Below are 18,598 nucleotides of genomic sequence, written 5' to 3' on the forward strand. Positions count from 1 at the left end.
CCGCGGAGTGGCTGGGCCCGTGAGCCATGGCCGCTGAGCCTGTGCGTCCAGTCTGGAGCCTGTGCTCCGCAACGGGAGAGGCCACAACAGTGAGAGGCCCGCGTACCGCAAAAAAAAAAAAAAAAAAAAGTTAGCAAATGATGAGTCTAGGTGACGGACACATGAGTGTTCTTTGAACTATTCTTTCAACTTTTCTATATATTTGAAAATTTTCAAAATAAAATATTGGGGGGATAAAACCAAAACCCCATCGGCGCTGTGTAATACATGCATGTTAGCCCCAGGCCTCCTTTCTGCTCCAGTCACCGTGACGTTCCACCTTTGGTCAGGCCGGGGATGGGGGGGGTGTTCTCGGGCCATGTCTGTACAGACATGCTCGTCCTCACGTCTGATCCTGGCGCCCAGTGCTAAGAGCACCTCGGCCTGACAAGCCCATCCCACCTCTTTCTCCCTAGTTAACAGACTCTCTGTTCTTGTCATGGAGGCCTCACACCACCCACACTGGCCACATCCTTGCTTTCTGAGAGGCAGGGTGGAGCTGCCTCTTGGTTTGAATCCTGACCCTGCTGCTTACTAGTTATGTCATCTTGGGCAAGTGACTTCACTTCTCTGACCCAGCTTCCTTATCTGTAGAATAGACTGCTGCGAAAATAAAATAATCTGTATTAAAGTGTAGACAGTTTGGGACTTCCCTGGCGGTTCAGTGGTTGGGGTTCCGTGCTTCCACTGCAGGGGGCACGGGTTCAATCCCCGGTGGGGAACTAGGATCCCGCAAGCTGCGCGGTAGGGCCAAAAATAAAATTAAAAAAAAAAAAAAAAGTATACACAGTTTCTATAAAAGGTCTAGCGCAGTAGGAACTCAGTAAGTGTTCACTGCTGTTAAAGATGATGATGATAATGGAAGCTCACGTTATCAGCCCCTTACTGCCATCAGCTGGGTGGCTTTTGGACAACTTCTCTCAGTAGCTTTTCCTCATTGACAAAATGTGACTCACAGCATCTATTACAAAGACCCACTATGAAGACTAAATAAGTTAACGCAAGAGGAAAGCCGTCTGCAAACTGTGAAGGGCAAGGCAAGTGTATTACAGTAACTTGGGAGTAAATTGGCAAGCACTGTAGATAGAAAAGATAGATATACAAGGTTTCCTACTCTGCTTTCCAAGAGCTTTATAATGAGTTGGGGAAGAGAAATTCTAATCAAAACTTGATTAACAGTGCAGGGTGAGAGGCCACGATGGGGGCTTCTGCCACCAGCCATTCCCACCTTCAGCATTTCCTACTTGCCCTTTGGATGCTGAACTTCAGGGTCCTGAGAGCTGGGTCTGGTGTGAACAGTAAGGATATGAAGTGCCCAGAATGGCTCAGTGAGGACCACAAATTACAGGAGGTAGAGGAGAAGACCCTGTTCTGGGCTTGCAGCTCCAACTCCTCTCAATGTAAAAGGCATGCTGGGGGACTTCCCTGGTGGCGCAGTGGTTAAGAATCCGCCTGCCAATGCTGGGGACACGGGTTTGATCCCTGGCCCGGAAAGATCCCACATGCCGCGGAGCAACTAAGCCCGTGCGCCACAACTACTGAGCCTGCGCTCTAGAGCCCGCATGCCGCAACTACTGAAGCCTGTGCACTGCATCGACAAGTAGCCCCCCGCTCGCCACAACTAGAGAAAGCTCACGCGCAGCAACGGAGACCCAACACAGCCAAAAAAAAAAAAAGGGCACATTGGATGAGCTCTGAATTGGGAGGAGAGACTACATGCCCTTGGAAAAGCCCCTTTCCCTCTCTGGGCTCAGTTTCCCCACCTGTAAAATGAGGGGATTAGACTTTTCCCTAGATGATTGAAGGTTCAAGTCTCAGCACCACTTTCCCCCTAAGTGGCCTAGGGCCAGCTGCTTTAACTCATTTGTGAAATGGCAACATCACCACCTACTTTCGGGGTAACAGTGAGGATTAAACTAGGTTTTGGACAGCTGTGAGGTGCCTAGCACAGGGCCAGCACCAGAAGCAGGGGCTTCCTTCCTGCTGCCACCTGCTGATGTAAAGTTTCTGGGTATCTGCTTTCCTCCTTCACTGGATAGGAACAGTGTCCTACTTACTCCTGGTAGACTCAGCACCTTGCAAAGGGCTGGCAGAGTAAGCCCTTAGCAAATGTTTCCAAAGTGAAAATGGTGGGAGTGGCAAGAACCAGCAGTCCAGGTGGGAGCACAAGAGTTCCAGGGCTCACAGTCACCAGGCCCTACCCCTCTCCTGTCTGCAGGGGAGAAAAGCTGGTGCAGACGAATTTGCACCCAACTGCAGGCCTTGGCCCTGTCACACCCTCGCAATGGTATGTGTGCCGCGGGGCACAGGAGCACCAGACACGTCCTTCTCTCCATTGCCAATATCCCGCTTTTGTTTGCTGCAAGTAGCCCTGGCCAGGCCCAGGAGAGGAGGCAGGGAGAGAAGCGAGTGCAGGCACGCAGGAGACAGCCACGCCAGCCTCCTGGGAAGAACGCCTGGCCAGAGAGCAACACCACCGATGCACACATCTGTGTCAAGGAATGCCTTTGACGGGCACAGCCAGCTGCATGGCCAAAGTCAGTCACCACAGGTGTCTCTGAAGAACAGGAAGGTGAACAGCTGATAGGAGGACTGGTTGTGGGTCCCCAAGCTGCTTTGTCACAGAACACAAGTGGTTCCAGGCCACCGGGGAAGCTGCCAGGGTAGACTTAGAGTCCTAGCTTAGACATTAACAGCAGCTATGGTGACCTGTTACAGGAATGCTAACCATACTCTGGGTGCTGTTATGAGGTGCCTTACATGATCTCTAACCCTGACCACACCCTGCAAGGTGATAGGATTATCCCTGTTTCACAGACTAGGAGACTGAAAAGCAGGGTCAAGTCACTTCTGCAAAGTTGCCCGGTACACACATGACGGAGCTGGGATCTGAACCAATGTGCACTTGCACCTGACGATGCAGCACGTCCACTAAGCTGGTCCTCGGGGTTTGCATCTTTGAAAACACAGAGGCTGGAGCCCTGAGAGCTCGCGTTCCTTCTAGTGTTAACACTTGCTGACACTCCTCCTTAAGCCCAAGGACCCAACAGTTAAATGGCACAGCGACTCTCCTCTTCCGCTGAGTCCACAGCAGGCTGGTCCCCAGAAGACCCTGCCTTTTAAGAAAAGAATCCAAAACACACTCTGGGAAAGTAAGGTCCTACTCAAAAGAATCCCACCTCAGGTTCTCAGGGGCTATGGCCACAATATGCTCTCCCCAAAGCCAAGGCTTTTTCCCAGCTTTCAATTTTTTAAAGTTTCAAGTGAAAGTTAACATCTGTCCTGGCTGCAGGCCAGAGGGCATCCATCTCAGAGGTGGTGGGGTTGATGGTGGAGTCCAGACCTGGGGTGGAGGCATCAGCCACCACACTCTCCCGGTCAGTGAGCGGAGCTGAAACCCTCCAGCCCACACACCTTGACCTCCAGAACTTTTCCTGAGCACTACGGAGAGCCTGGGTGGGTACAAAGTGGACCAAACCCTGATGGTCAGTTCAGTGGGCAGCTCAGATCCAAGCTGAGGCCTTTTGAGTCAGCAGGGAACACACCAGTTAAAAAAAATAATACTTAGAGTCTCACAAATAACTTTTTTCAAGATCTGGGTCCATATTCCTTCTTTGCCATTTACTATCTGTGTCACATAAAGCCAGTTACTTCATGACTCTTGAGCCTCAGTGTCCTCATTTGCACACCGGTGATGATGAAAATTAAATCACGTACAAATGCCTAGCACGAGCCTGGCCCACAGCTGGTGCCCATGAAGTGTTCACTTCCCCACCTCCGTCTTTAATTTGAGAACACCAAGGGCAAAAGGAGACAGACCCCTTGCCCTGCCATGCCCAAGCAATACGGACCTGTTTCTTGGCCCAGAACCAAATAGATTTCTGGAAATAGAGACGGTTCCCAAATGAATTATTCATCTAGCCCATTAGAAATCAATTGATTATAATCAATTCCTACCAATTAGGAAATAGTTACTGTGCATCTAGGGTGTGCAAGACCAAATAGGCAAGATCCTGGGAGAAGCCAAGTGCGATAAGACAGAGGCCTGGCTCTCAGTCACATGCAAATTCTCCAGACCAAATGTTTACAGGTAAAATTTCAACCTTATGTGGTAAAAGCAGAACACAGCCACAATTACAGGGGATTTACATAGGTTAAAGAACAAGCCCTCCCATGTCCTGGTTGAGGGCCTGGTTGGATGCTCATCCTTAGCCTCTGAATGAGCAGGAAACTGTTGGGAAGACGCTTCTTCCAGCCCATACCTCTGAGCTGTGACCGGGGTGGATGGGAGAGCGGGCAGGTCTCTGCCCCTGCCTGAGAGTCACCACTGGGGATGCTACGCCTCCCCCAGGCCCAGGGGCTGCGGAGAGAACAGGGGCCTATAGACTCCGGTCCATCAGAGCCCAGTGTTCTACCACCACAGACCCCTTTATTACTCCTCCTTCCTGCAGACCCTGTAGACTGAAACAGGCTGTCAATTAAGCTGTAATTATTATGGATATGTTGATATCCTGTTTGAAAAAATTAACCAAACACATAATGAGCCTCTGATCAGCAAGAAATAAGTGCTGCCAGAGTGCATTGATTCAGTTCCAACCAAAAGCCAGGAAGGCTGTAATAGTTTCAAGCAATTTGTGCCGTCATGCTGCAGTTAAGGGTAGAGCCTCCGGTATTTGGAAAACATGGAAAAGAGCTTGTGTGTCTCTGAGGAGGTACATAGGTTGCGGAGTTGGGAACCATTCACCTCATCAAGTCCTTCATTTTTCAGATGAGGAGAAAAAGAGTCCCAAGGTGGCTGCCAAATGTTACTGCTAAGCTGGGCTGGGTTAAGAACAGTTTCTCCCTTTAAACATGGGTTGCTTTAGAATACAAAGATGAACTTGTTTTCTTTAAGAGACAATGTGTAAACCAAACCCATTAAATCAATGTTGGGCATTAAACAGAAAAGCTGTAAAAAGAAAAATCCTTTAAAGATGTCAGACAAAAGTCACTCCCTAATTTACCTCTTTTGTAAATTCCAATTTGAGGTGTTTTCTTACTTGGGAGGACACTTGTAACTGCATCTCACCCCCCAAGCTGGTGGCACCGGCAGCGGAAGACAGTGCCCTCTGCTGAGTGCGACCTGCCAGGCAGGGGTGCAAATCACATCTTTCATCCCCGGCTCCCTCTTCCCTCCCCTGTGCACTGTCACGCCAGATCATGTCCCCGTGGAATTTGGTTGCGTCACTCTCCTTGCAACCAGAGCCCCAGAACTTCTGTGTGTTCAAGGCCTAGGGTCAAGGACTTAATTTGTTCCATGAATCTCGTAAGGGTCGTGTTCAGGAGCCCAGGAAGTCCAGTCCCTATGCTCTGCAGAGGAGGAAACTGAGGCCCAGGGAGGCGTCAGAGGGCTGCCATGAGGACATCCTGTAGTAAAGGAGAGGGCTGATGGCAGAAGCATCTTTCTGACCAGGGAGGGACAGTGGTGACTCATGAGACTGCTACCTGGGAGAGTGGAGGGTCTGGGTGGTCCCTCCTGTGGGGCACACAGACCCATGTGTGGCTAGCTCTTCAGAAGTGGCTTCAGGAATGTGGCCTCCCATTTGGGGGAGGGGGCAGCAGAGAGGGTCTATGGCCAGTCAGTCAGTCGTTCCCGCCCCGCTCCAGCTGGCCAAACAGAGGTGGGGGGAGGGCTGTCAGGTTGCCCAGAGGGGCTGGGGCAGAAAAAGATAAAGGACAGGCAGACCTGGGTGGTTTCAGTGGCCTGGCCCTCAGAGGTCCAGGATGAGAGTTCATTATCTGCTCTAGCTCCTCAGAAGTTGTGTCTTGTCCCTGGAGATTAAAAGGGGCACATGTTCCTGCTTCTAAGGGAACAACCCCTCCCCCAAGCTGCCTATCCAGGATTAAGAGTAAGAGGGATTAATGAGGCCCTGGCTTAACCCAGTGGCTACTTCAAACACTTGGCATCTTGATTCCACATGGTACAACTCAAGATCAATTCCCACTGGCTCTGCAGAGGAGAATCTCTGCCATACCTTCATATGCCCGGCACACTATGGGGACCCTTTTTCTGCTCGAATCTCTCTGCTTCAAGAGGAAAGCAAACCTGAGAACGATCCTGTGGGGGATACATGCAGGGGGAGGTGCAGCCTCCTGAGGATGAGAGAAGAAACTCAGGAAGACAGATGAGGTGGGCCAGAGAGACCCCACAAGTTAACTATGTTGAAACCAGTTGCCACATCTGTAAAATGGGGATACAAAACATCTTGAGGCTGTTGAGAGATCAAAGGATAAAGTACATAGCAGGATGCCTGGAAGAGTTAGCCCTGAGGACCAGTTCCCTCCCCCCTCCCTCAAATCCAGGGGTTTGCCACCACTCTACCAGGGTCTAGTAATTCCCAGAAACCGCATGGTGTTCTGCTTTTCTGCCCAGGGCACAGCCACCTGACTACATATCCCAGCAGCGAGTTAGGGGCAAGAGGCTGGGTTGGGGAAGCCAGACGACCAGGACCATGGGTGAGGGGGAGGCAGACCTTGGAACAACAGGCTGCTCCCAAAGAATGAAAACAAGCCCCACCCCAGCCAGGAATGGCTCCATTCAGGAGGGACCCAGAGGGCCAGAACCCCCCTGGGGAGTTTCTGTTGGAGGGGGGGTGGGGCAGAGAGCAAAGAAAGGCAGGTCAGAGGTAGAGAGGAAGTTTCCACATCTCCCTTTGAAAAGCCCCACAGAAGCTCAGGCCTGGGGACCTGGCAGGCACGAGGGCCAGCCCCACAGCTCAGGATACTCTAAAGCCAGCTGCCCCAGTCTCACTTGCCCAGGCCTTTCCCCAGCAACTGTACTCATAGGGAGCACAGGAGCCCTTAAAGGCCAGAGGCAAAGGTGCCTGCCATTAAGAGAACAAACGTGTATAATGAGAGTGGCTACCGTGGACCAGGCTGCCCACACCCAGGCCTCGCCAGCTTCCATGCTGTTTGGCAAAACCTGCCCATCCTGCTTGTTGGGACAAATTCCTGGGCAGACGGCACAGCCTGCAGGCAGGTGAGACGTGTGAGAGCTGGAAGAACAGCACCCTAGCTGTGCTCTTCCCCTGGAAGCAGTAACACCAAGAGCAGGCCAGGTCGGCAGCACCTTTCAGAGGCTCTTCCAGGTGTGTCTGGGAAGGAAGGAGAGGCCGAGCTCCCCAGGAGCTGCCTTCTGGGCCCACCCCTCACCTCCCATTCCCAGCACATGGGGGAAGCCTTCGCCAGCCTGGTTCTGCTTGGAAGCAGCTTCCACTGGCTTCTGCCTGACACACGGTCAAAGGACAAGTGAAATCTGAGAAGCAGATTCAGGGAGGCATCTGCCCTCCCCTCAGGACAAGGGGCCCAAAGAGGAGATGGGAAGAGGACTCGGAGCCCAACTCACCGGAAGGGGTCTCTGGAGGTGAAGTAAGCCTGGACGGACAAGTAACTCCCCATCTTCTTCCCACATCAGATACACAAGCTCAGCTGCAAACCCGTCTGGGAGGGCCTCTAGCCGGCAGACGGCCACCATGACAGGCCCGGGGCTCCGGCACCGCTGGCTGTGGGCTGGCTGCCCGGCTCACCTCTCCCTCTGGAGGGGCCGGAGAGGTGTGAGCGCTCTGGGCCCCTTGCCCCCCAGCAGAGACCCGCAGGGGCTCATGGCTGGGATGCTGCCCCCCAGTTCTTGGAGGCTGGATGGCCCCTCAGGACTCGGGAGAAGCACCTCTCTGTGGAGGCTACACGCACACAAGGATTCTTGGGCAGGGGCCGGTGACTAGCCAGGAAAGAGGCGCTGCTGTCAAGTTAGCCTTCTTCTCCAGCCCCACCCCTGCCGGGGGAAGGAGGGAGGAAGGGGAGGGGCTCCGCGCGGAACGAGGTGTGTGGTTGGAGCAGCTATTAGGAAACAGACCTTGCAGGCAAGGGGTGGAGCTGAGCGGGAGGGAGGCTGCAGGCTGGCGCCGCAGACAATAACCAGGAATGGCTGGGTGTCCGTCCCTGAGCTCGGGGAAGGGCAGGGCAGGAGAGGGGGTGAGCACATCTGCCCCAAGTGTCCCCAACCTGAAGAGCCGCCCAAAGGACGGTAACTCTGCTCGGAAGTGAAGAAAAGCACAGAAGACCAGCTCCAGGCCAAGCCACACCCACCCCCTAAAGCGGGGGGGGGGGGGGGGGCCCTCTGGCAGGAGAGGTTGGTCCAGAGACCCAGGTCCAGAGAGCTGCCCTCTGGGCTGTCTGCTCTGGGCTGGCATCTACTTGGTGCTGGCACTAGGGTCCCCATTCATTCCTTCCCTCTGCCTGGCCTGGAGACTGCCACTCCACTTCTGGGCAGAGCTGCACTGTGGATGAGGAAACAAGGCCCAGGGTGTTAACTGACGCCTGCTGTTTCTCCGTGTGGCAAGCACCTGTATGACACTCTCTTATTTCTCTGACATGGGAGTTATCTCCATGGTATACACAAAGAAAGTGAGGTACAGAGAGATTAGGTAACTTACCCGAGGCCAAAAAACTAGTCAGTGGCAGGGCTGGGATTTAAATGCAGACTCATGTGACTCTAGAGCTGAAGGTCTCAGCCCTGAGCTTCATTCTGCCTCTTCAAGGGGAAAGATCTCTTTCAAAGCCCTCCTGCAAGTAGGAGGAGCACAGAGCCTGTATCCCAGGTCACCTGTCCCCTCTCTCTTTCTTTCTTTCTTTCATTCATTCATTCCTAGAATGCCAGCCATCGGCCTCAGCAGGCAGTGGTGCTTCTTCCACGGTGTCCATGGTAACCAGGCTTCTCAAACTGAAAAACAGGGCACGATGGAGGACAAGGCCCATGGTGTCTGTGGGGATGATTGGCCAGGTATCTGGAGTGGGGCCTGCCTGAAGAGCCCCAGCTGCAGGACTGACCAAACGAGGGCCCACCACTGGGAGAGCCCCCAGAAGACGTAGGCATGTCCAGAACTCATTGCTGGACTTGAGGGAGCGACACCAGCTCTTTCCCACCAGGCACACACTCCTCTCCACTGAAGTCACCCTGTCACTATGACAGGAAAGCCTGTGGCGAAGGTGGTGGCTGTGTGTCAAGGGAGCCTTTTCCCATTTCTCTACTGACTGGGCACAGGGATAACAACGAGTGTGATAAGAGAGGGTGTTTGCACCCTGTTATAAGCTGGCATTTATCGAGCACTTAGGAGGTTCCAGGCCCTGTGTTAAGTGCTCTGCATCTGTTATCTATCATACTTAAATGGCCAATCTACAGGGTAGATGTTATCACCCCCATTTAACAGATGATGGAACTGAGGTTTTGAATGGTTGTGTCACTAGCCTGAAGACAAACAGCTGGTAAGTGGGGGAGCTGGGCTTCAAATCCAGTAAGAGCCGGGGTTGGGACACTTTTTCTGTAAAGGGCCAGACAGCAAACATTTTAGGCTTTGCAGGCCTACACGAATACAGACTCTGTCACTGCAGCACGAAAGTGGCCATATATAAAATGTAAACAAACGGATGTGGCTCTGTCCCAATAAAACTTTATTTATGGACACTGAAATTTGAATTTCATGTTACTTTCATGTGCCACAAAGTATTCTTTTGCTTTCCCCCCTCAACCACTTAAAAATGTAAAAATCACAGGCCATACAAAAACAGGCGGTGGGCTAGTCTGCTGACCACTGCTCCACAGGCAGCACACTCAACCACACCGTTTCCGGCCTCTAATCATGAAGACCAGCCTTTGGCATTATTGCAGAACTCAGCCACGTCTATCTCCTGCCACACAGACCCCACACTCCAGCCCCAGAGGCAGCCAGCAGGCAGTGAGCACTGGACGAGGGCTCACCCTCACTCACCCTGTCCCAAGCCCTACGTGCAGCACTTACAAGCATAAGTGAATTTTAACCCACACCAGCTGGCAGTCCTGTGATCTCCCCCTTTTTACAGAGGAAGGAACAGAGGTACAGAGAGTTTAAATCCCTTGCCTGAGGTCACCCAGTTGTACACGTGAGAGGTGAAACCAGGATTTGAACCCAGGCTGTCGAACCTGAGCTCTACCATTGCTATGCTGGAGCCCAGCCTGGGCCCGCAGCCAGACTGTCTGGGTTTGAGTACGACAAGGCACTGCACATAAGCCCTTGGCACAGAGTCTGGAACACATTAAGGGTTGATAAATGTTAGCTGCTAATATCATTAAGACTATTGTTACTACCACTATGGACTAGCTATGTGGCCTTCAGCAAGTTGCTGCCCCTGTCTCAGCCTTGGTGAGGTCTCTAAATAGCTGCCAGCTTCAATGTTTTTCAGCCCTATGAGGTTCCAGAGGGCTCCTTGTTTTCCTTGGGTCTCAAGTTGAGTTTAAACCTTTTGAGCTGGCCCTGAGGGGATCAGGATCCTTGCCTGGGGGCCACACAAGAGCCACAGAGGAGGTGGGGCAGAGTGGAAGGGTGGGGGGAACAACACACAGTATACCGAAAGGCCAGCCCAGATGAGAGCTGGGAGCTCTCTTTCTTCCAGTGACAGAGCCAACTATTTCTCACCAAAAATCTCTTATGTTCCCCTGTAATTCGATCAGGCAAGAAGGGGGCCCCAAATTAAGTCTGGAACTAGCAAATTATCTTCTAATTGCACCCTCTGATTTCCATCTGATGAACAGAGTGCGGATGGAAGAAAATGCAAGCCACAAAGAGACGGGGCCAGGGAGCCCATGAGCATAACTCCTCTTGACATTTCACACAGCTCTGCTGTTCCAGCGGCGGCGGCGGGTGCAGTGAGTCGGTGTCTAGGAATGCGAGCAGGAGGCTGCAGGCGCTCTCCATCCCCCCTACTCCCCTCACAAAGGACTCAGTGGGTGGGTGGGTGTGTGGGGAACTAGTGTAAGGACCTCTCAATGCCATAAAACTGCCTCCCCCTGGAAGAGGTGTGGCTGCCTCCCCCAGTGCTGACCTGAAGCGGAGGCCCCTCCAAGGTGGAGTCCACTTGACCCCTATAAATCCAGACTGCAGAAGGAACCATGAAGGACGCGAAACCACCAGACGTGAGGAGCCGCTGGCTGATCAGACCCAAGCGTGTGGCTCCTCAGGGCCAACTTCAAAGGCCTCCAACCCCCCCAGAACTGGGAGGCGGGAGGTCACAATGGAGGCTGTACTTCCACCCCCTGCCCCTGGATACTGGTTCTGGGTGGAAAGCTGCTCTTCTAGGTACCAGAGCAGCTGGCACAGGATTCAGAGGCTGCGGCTGCCAGAGGCAACTGCAGGGATCCTTGGACTGGCAGTGACGGACGGGATAAGATGGCAGAGGAGGTACTAATCTGCAATTTCACAAGTTGGAAACCTGGAGGAGAGCCCAGCAAACCGACTCCTCAGAACCAGCTGAGACACTGGGCTTCAAGGCAGCTGCGAAGCTGGCAAGGACAGCCTTCAGGGGCAGTGGCCGCAAGTGAGTGCTCTGGGGAGCAGTGGTGAATGAATGAATCACCCCAACCTCTTCTCAGAAGGCAGCTCTGGTCAGATAACCTGAAGCCCAAGGAACTGTGTCCGTGTGGGGCCCTCTACTGGCTGGGAGGACTCCATCCAGGGATGGGAGCTCGGGGACCTTGGAAGGGGAGCGGCGTCATCCTCATCTGCTGTTTTTCTCGCCTCTGCTTCCCCTCAATTCCAGTTCACTTTCCATACTAAAGCAGCAGTCAGATGAGGGTCCCAGCAAGTCTACTGCTAGAAATTTTGCCCAGAGAAATATTCCTACAAACGTGCCAAGACCTGTGTCCAGCATGGTTTCATGCTGAAAGATGAGGAATAATCCATGTGCCCATCAGCAGGGGTGGGCTACATGCAATCTCACTTCCACGTGACAGAATACTATGCAGATATTAAGAATAATGAGGTAGGGGCCTCCCTCGTGGTGCAGTGGTTAAGAATCCGCCTGCCAATGCAGGGGATACGGGTTCAAGCCTTGGTCTGGGAAGACTCCACAGGCTGTGGAGCAACTAAGCCCATGTGTCACAACTACTGAGTCTGCGCTCTAGAGCTCATGAGCCATAACTACCGAGCCCATGTGCCACAACTACTGAAGCCCACGCCTAGAGCCTGTGCTCCGCAACAACAGAAGTCACTGCAGTGAGAAGCCCGCACACCGCAACAAAGACTAGCCCCCGCTCACCACGACTAGAGAAAGCCCACATTCAGCAACAAAGACCCAACGCAGCCAAAAAATAAATAAATTAATATTTAAAAATAATAATAATAATGAGGTAGATCTTAGGGTCCTGAAACAGAAACTGTCCTGGGTAAGGGGTTACGTGAAAAATCCAGGCATCAGAGAGAGTGTGCAGTATGATCCCACCATTTCAAAAGTCTATGCGCGTAATCCTTAGAGACCACCTGGCGGACTCTACCACGCGGCTGTTGGTTTCTCTTCAGGGTAGTGAGACAAGCAGCACGGAGGAAACAGCATTCATTTTCTACCTTTTAATACTGCTTACATTTTTTCTTACACTTAAGTGCTGCTTTTTAAAACGATAAATGGACAAAAACAAACAGAAGTCCTGGGACCTCCCTGGTGGTCCAGTGATTAAGAATCCACCTTCCGGGCTTCTCTGGTGCAGTGGTTAAGAACCTGCCTGCCAATGCAAGGGACACACGTTCGAGCCCTGGCCCAGGAAGATTCTACATGCCGCGGAGCAACTAAGCCCATGCGCCACAACTACTGAGCCTGAGCTCTAGAGCCCGCAAGCCACAACTACTGAGCCCACTTGCCATAACTACGAAGCCTGCGTGCCTAGAGCCCGTGCTCCGCAACAAGAGAAGCCACAACAATAAGAAGCCCGTGCATCGCAACGAAGAGTAGCCCCTGCTCACCGCAACTAGAGAAAGCCCGCGCACAGCAACGAAGAGGAAAAAAAAAAAAAAGCAAAAAGAATCCACCTTCCAATGCAGGGGATACGGGTTCGATCCCTGGTCAGGGAACTAAGATCCCACGTGCTGTGGGGCAACTAAGCCTGTGCACCGCAACTACTGAGCCCGTGCGCCACACCTACAGAAGCCCGTGAACCGTAACTAGAGAAGCCAGCTCACCGCAATGAAAAGAAACCCACGTGCCACAACAAAGACCCAGCGCAGCCAAAAAACACAAAAGTCCCATGGTTTAGAGTAAACACCTTCTCACGTGTTTTTCCTAGTGCTCCTGTCCAGAGGCAAAGGCTGCTTGGGTGCCCTGCACTCAGGACCCCCAGGGCTGTCTCTCCAGCTTCCCTCCTGGGGTCACCACTCTGGCCACCTCCTGCCCCACTCTACTTCCTGACCTGGCCACATAGGCTCTCCCTGGGCAGTCCCAAGCCTTTGCTCCCTTAGCTCCTGTAGCCTCCTCCACCTCCAGCTGGTGACTGTCTCCTCCTTTTTTTTTAAATTAATTAATTTATTTTTGGCTGCGTTGGGCCTTCGTTGCTGAACGCAGGCTTTCTCTAGTTGCAGTGAGTGGGGGCTACTCTTCGTTGTGGTGTCCGGGCTTCTCATTGTGGTAGCTTCTCTAGTTGCAGAGCATGGGCTCAGCAGTTGTGGCTCGCGGGCTCTAGAGCACAGGCTCAGTAGTTGTGGCACATAGGCTTAGTTACTCCGCGGCATGTGGGATCTTCCCGGACCAGGGCTCAAACTCGTGTCCCTGTACTGGCAGGCGATTCTTAACCACTGCGCCACCAGGGAAGCCTCTGTCTCCTCCTTTTTCCAGGCCCACCTCCAAAAGAGCACTCAGTGTCCTCTGGAAAGGGTTTCCTTGACACATCCCCAAGCACATCACACACAGGAGGGGCTCGGAGCCCGTACCTGTTTACCTCCAGGTCGAATACATGAGGCCCACCCCTGACATTCGCAGATGCCTAGTAAATGATTCAGGACCCCCATTACGAGCAACTTCTAGAGTGGTGATAACTAAGGTTTACAATGCGTTTTCAATTTACAAAGGGCTTTTATGCTCATCATCCAGGTTAGTCCCTGCAATAACCTCAAAAGGAGTACATACAGCACAGACAGGGCAAGGGAAGCCGAGGGATGTTAGGTAATCCATCCAAGGTTACTGCGGGGAAGTGCAGGACTGAGATTAAAAGCCTGGTTTGCTGACCTCCAATCCCATGCCCCTTCCTCAACAGGAACCCTAATGAGGCATTCAGGAATCCAGCCTCTCCAACACCTACCCAGGGCCCTGAAGTGCTGGGTATGCTGAACTCCTCCATCTGATTTCTCTAGATTTTCTGCCCACATTCTTATTGTCAGGATATCATGAAAGCAATTGCCTTGTGGGAATCAAGAGAGTCTCGTGACCAACAACCCAGTGAAAACATGAAGTCAGGTCTAACAAGTCATGGCTGATCCACCACTGCTGAATCCTCGTGATCAGCCCCCTTCCTAAATGCTCACTGTCTACCTATTCCATCATCTGCAAAATTCCACAGAATTTGTCCACAAAACCCCATTCAGAATTCTGTGAAGGAGCCAAGTCAGAAGGATTCTAAGTTCACTTTTTCCAGGATCTCCTTTTTTCCTCCTTTTTGAAAACTGGGCCAGTTAGCAACCTCTATTCTTATTTCACTATTAGATCCCCAACGCCTGGTACACGGCAGGTATGGAACAAACTATACTTGGGGTATTACCCCATCTCCACGGTTTTTCAAAAGTAACTAACTGTTGCTGTGCCAATAAGGTATCCCCGCTTTTTCTTCCTTCAAAATATTAGGAAATAATTTTTCCAGTCTGAAAATCTAAACACATTTCATGTGACTGGGTACCCTCATATACCTTGGGCTTTCTATACTCCCTTCCGAGTTTCAAGGGACTGGACTATATCTCTAAGGTTCTCTCCAGATTTCCAGGATACCTGATTAAGCTGGATGCCAAGGACTGTCTTTTGCCCTGTGTTTGTTAACACGACACCACGTTCCAGAAGTCGTGGACTTCTTGGCTCCCTTTCTGTAAAACAATGACCGAGCTCCATGAGCCCCACACACCGGGGTGGGCTTGTTCTCATACACTTTCATTTAAGTCTCATAACCCTGTGAGGTTGGGATGTCATCTCCTTGTTATGTATGAAGAACTGAAGTCCTAATAGAAGGTCATTCAAGGTTACAGGTCTAGGAATTGGCAGAGCTGGGATTTAACCCAAGACTTTGGATTCCAGGTCCAAGACACTAAAGTTGCCTCAAATAACTATTTTATACTTGCTATTTGATTTACAGTGGTGTTTTTAAGTTTGGTCGAAAGAACTGCAGCATCGGACACCCCTGGGCAGCTTGTTGAAAGTGATGATTCCTGGACCTACCCCAGGCTGATATAATAATAATTGCTGAGAGCGAGCCCAAGTGTTGCATTTTGTAGAAGCCCCGGTGTTTCTGATGCAGACTGAAAGCTGAAACCACCGCTTTCCTCTTTCCTGTGTGCTCTTCCACTTGATTCCACTCTACTCTCACATGAACCCTGAGAAGCACGCAGCACAAATCACTAGCATCCCCTTGTTACAAATGAGGAAATGACTGCAAGGCAGCTTGTTCATCTTCTTATTCTGGATGCAGCTTAAGTACAGAAATGTTTGGTGGTTGACATTCTGTACAGCCTTGGCTCGCTGGGGACTTCCACCCTCCTAGCGCTGTTCTTACTCATGTGTAACACACAGTAGCTGCCTCTTTTTTTTTTTTTTTTTTTTGTGGTACACGGGCCTCTCACTGCTGTGGCCTCTCCTGTTGCAGAGCACAGGCTCCGGACATGCAGGCTCAGTGGCCATGGCTCACGGGCCTAGCCGCTCCGCGGCATGTGGGATCTTCCCAGACTGGGGCACGAACCTGTGTCCCCTTGCACTGGCTGGCGGACTCTCAACCACTGCGCCACCAGGGAAGCCCATGCCTCTGTCTTTTCCTCACTGACACCGCAGTGTTGCTCAAGGTACAGTGGGAAAAGGTGACTCCAGAATATAGGGTCTTCTCATGAAAAGGCAGCCTTTGGAACTGAAACAAGTTAACAAAACAAAACGCAAGGGCTGACAAAAACAAAAACAGCCGGTGCTGCTGCAAGAGTCAGTGCTACTGATGGGAGTGGAGTGGGGCACCCCCTGTTCTAACCAGGATCACCACCGGGCTGCCTCAGCGAGGCAGGACCAGAAGGTGACTGACACGTAAGAGAAAACCACCCTAATTCAAACCTGAAACCTGGCTTGAGGTACTGGGAGGTTTTTCCTGGTAATAGGGAGGAGTGTGGAGACAGAGAGCTTGTTAGCACCCTTCCAGCACTGCCCAAGTGAGGAGGGATTCTAGCCCTTGCGGGAAAACTACAAGGCAAATTAGCACAGTGGGCTGGGCAGTGCAGAAGGCATGCCATCCTTCAAGGCTGCTGCATTGCTGGTTTTAGACTCCAGAATGACATTTATAGACAGAGATTTTATTCTATGCCCCCATTTCAGAAGAAGAGCTCTTGCCTGGGAGAATACTGCAGAACAAAGATATGGGGATGACATGCACTGGAAGGGCTTTATCCAAGTGTCAAAAGAGAAAGATGGTTGTTCGATAAAAACATGATTCGCCCAACAAGCACTGAGTGCCCGCTGCGTTCTTGGCACTCTGCCGAGCTCTGGGAAACAAAGATGAACTGGATGTGGCTCCAGACTCAGAGAATTTCATACTCCGAGACTGATGTTAGACGTGTAAACAGATACTGACAGGGCCACGACTGAGGTTATACAAGGAGAGTAACAAAGACAGAGAAAAAGGCTCCTCTGATGGGTGGGGAGGAGTGTGGGTGCATTTGGGGAGGCTCCTCCACAGAGGACTGGCTGCATCGGCTGAGTCTAACAGGCTGATCGCCAGGCAGACAAGAGGCATTCCACCTGAAGGAACAACATGTGCAAAAGCACTGAGGCGGAACAGGGGAAGGTCCATCCGCCGCAGCACAGGGCGCATGTGAAGAGCGAGCAGAGGGGAGGCTGGGATGGGGGAAGAGGGCACGGCAGACCACCAAGAGTCAGGTCACCCACAGGTGGTGAGGAGTTATCAGAGGTATTTAAGCAAGCAGAGGCTCCCAATGAAGAAAACACAAAGCCTGAAACACCAAAGAGAGCGCTAGTCCTTAGCTGCCAGTTCCTCTCCCTGAACAGGCATTTGTCTCAAGTCCACAGCTGGCTGTGTGTACATCCAGTGAAGCCTGCTGGCCAACCAGTGTTCACTAACAGCAGACCACGGCTTCATCCTCAGGCCACGTCTCCACCGAGGTGGTCCTTTTAACACCTGAGATTTGCCTGCATGAGCTGTAAAAGAACAGGGTCACAACCCCTTTGTAGATAATTATCCACTGTTGCTCTGTAACAAATATTAGAAAACTGAATGTTTAACATTCAGTGTCAAATGCTGTGTTTACACATTCTTCCCCTGACTGCATGGGCAAAGAGTGCTTTGGATACCTTGACAAATCTCCGGGAAATGTCTGGCAGAGAAGACCTGAAAATCTAACCTGGCTGACAACAAACTTGCTGTGTGATCTAAGGCAAGCCATTAAACATCTCTGGGCTTCCATTTCTTCCTCTGTAAGAGGAAGGAGTTAGGTGAGCAAAACATTCTACACCAGTAGGTCAATGCTGAAGGGCTGTGGTCAGAGAAACGCTGACTGGCTGAACACCCAGAGACCTCTCCAAGGCTAGGGTCACCTTGGTGAATCCAGGACCCTAATTCAGGCCTCATTTTTGACCTTTTAGGTCCAGGAACAGGACTTCATAGTATCCAGAGAGGTGCAGACATTCTAGGATGTGTCTATCCTAACCACTTATTGACCTCTGTCCATTTATGAATTGGCCCTTGAAATCAGAACACCACATCCCCTGTACAGGTGCTGCTCCCTGATCCTTCCTGTCATCAAGAATCCCAGGAAGCCGAGTTAGGCATCAGAAGGCTGCACTGTGAGCATGGACTTAAAATACAGGGAAATGAGGAGCCATGGAGAGAAATTTCGTTCTGGCAGCCATGAGCTAGCCAAACCAGCCCCGCCTACAACAAAGAACACCCTTCTGGTGACTAAACCCAGATTCAGTATCTCTATGTGGACATACTTCTAGTTTTGCATACTTCTAGTTTTGCCGGACTTTTCACTTACTGTTTCACTGTTGGCCACTCATTATTCTACTGGTTTTTAAACTAGTTTTTAATTGAAAAAAAATCATTACTTCTTTAGATATGTAACAATCACCAATTCACGTATTATTCAGCCCTGGCAGACACTGGGCTCCCTGGGAGCTACTAACAAATGGCTACCAGTCATGGGCACTCATTCTGCAAGCCCTGGTCCCACCAGGGCCACGCATGGCTTCACTCACTCACCGCTTACAATAACATGACGAGGCAGGCACTAGGCTACTTTCTCCATTTCATAGATGAGGAAACAAAGCACAGAAAGGGTAAGTAACTTGCCCAAGGTGCACAGCTAATAAATGGCAGGACCAGGATTCTAACCCAAGCAATCTGGTTCTAGAGTCTTTCTTAACTACCACACAATACTGCTCTTGTTACACACAGATCCAACTAGTTTAACTCCCAGAGGACAAACTTCATTTCCAAGTTCTTGGGGAATCGCCAAACCATCCACCCCCTCCC

General features: G+C 51.5%; 1 protein-coding gene across 3 annotated transcripts in view; it reads right to left on the reverse strand.

The window, feature by feature from the left end:
* Positions 1 to 18,598, reverse strand: part of LIMK2 (LIM domain kinase 2) — a 53,756-nt gene that overhangs the window by 15,608 nt on the left and 19,550 nt on the right. Inside the window, exon 1 of one of the 3 annotated variants that reach the window (XM_029229163.1) lies at positions 7,424 to 8,000. The exons of 1 other annotated variant lie outside the window; for it this stretch is intronic. In XM_029229163.1, coding sequence (XP_029084996.1) covers positions 7,424 to 7,476 — 53 coding nt within the window. In that variant the 5' untranslated portion in view covers positions 7,477 to 8,000. Of the gene's footprint in view, positions 1 to 7,423; positions 8,001 to 8,510; positions 8,798 to 18,598 lie in introns of those variants that run through there. One more of the 3 variants, XM_029229172.1, reaches the window with a different exon arrangement.

Source organism: Monodon monoceros, unplaced genomic scaffold, assembly GCF_005190385.1.
Source record: "Monodon monoceros isolate NGI ecotype Baffin Bay Population unplaced genomic scaffold, NGI_Narwhal_1 Super_Scaffold_1, whole genome shotgun sequence".
Classification (NCBI taxonomy): domain Eukaryota; kingdom Metazoa; phylum Chordata; class Mammalia; order Artiodactyla; family Monodontidae; genus Monodon; species Monodon monoceros.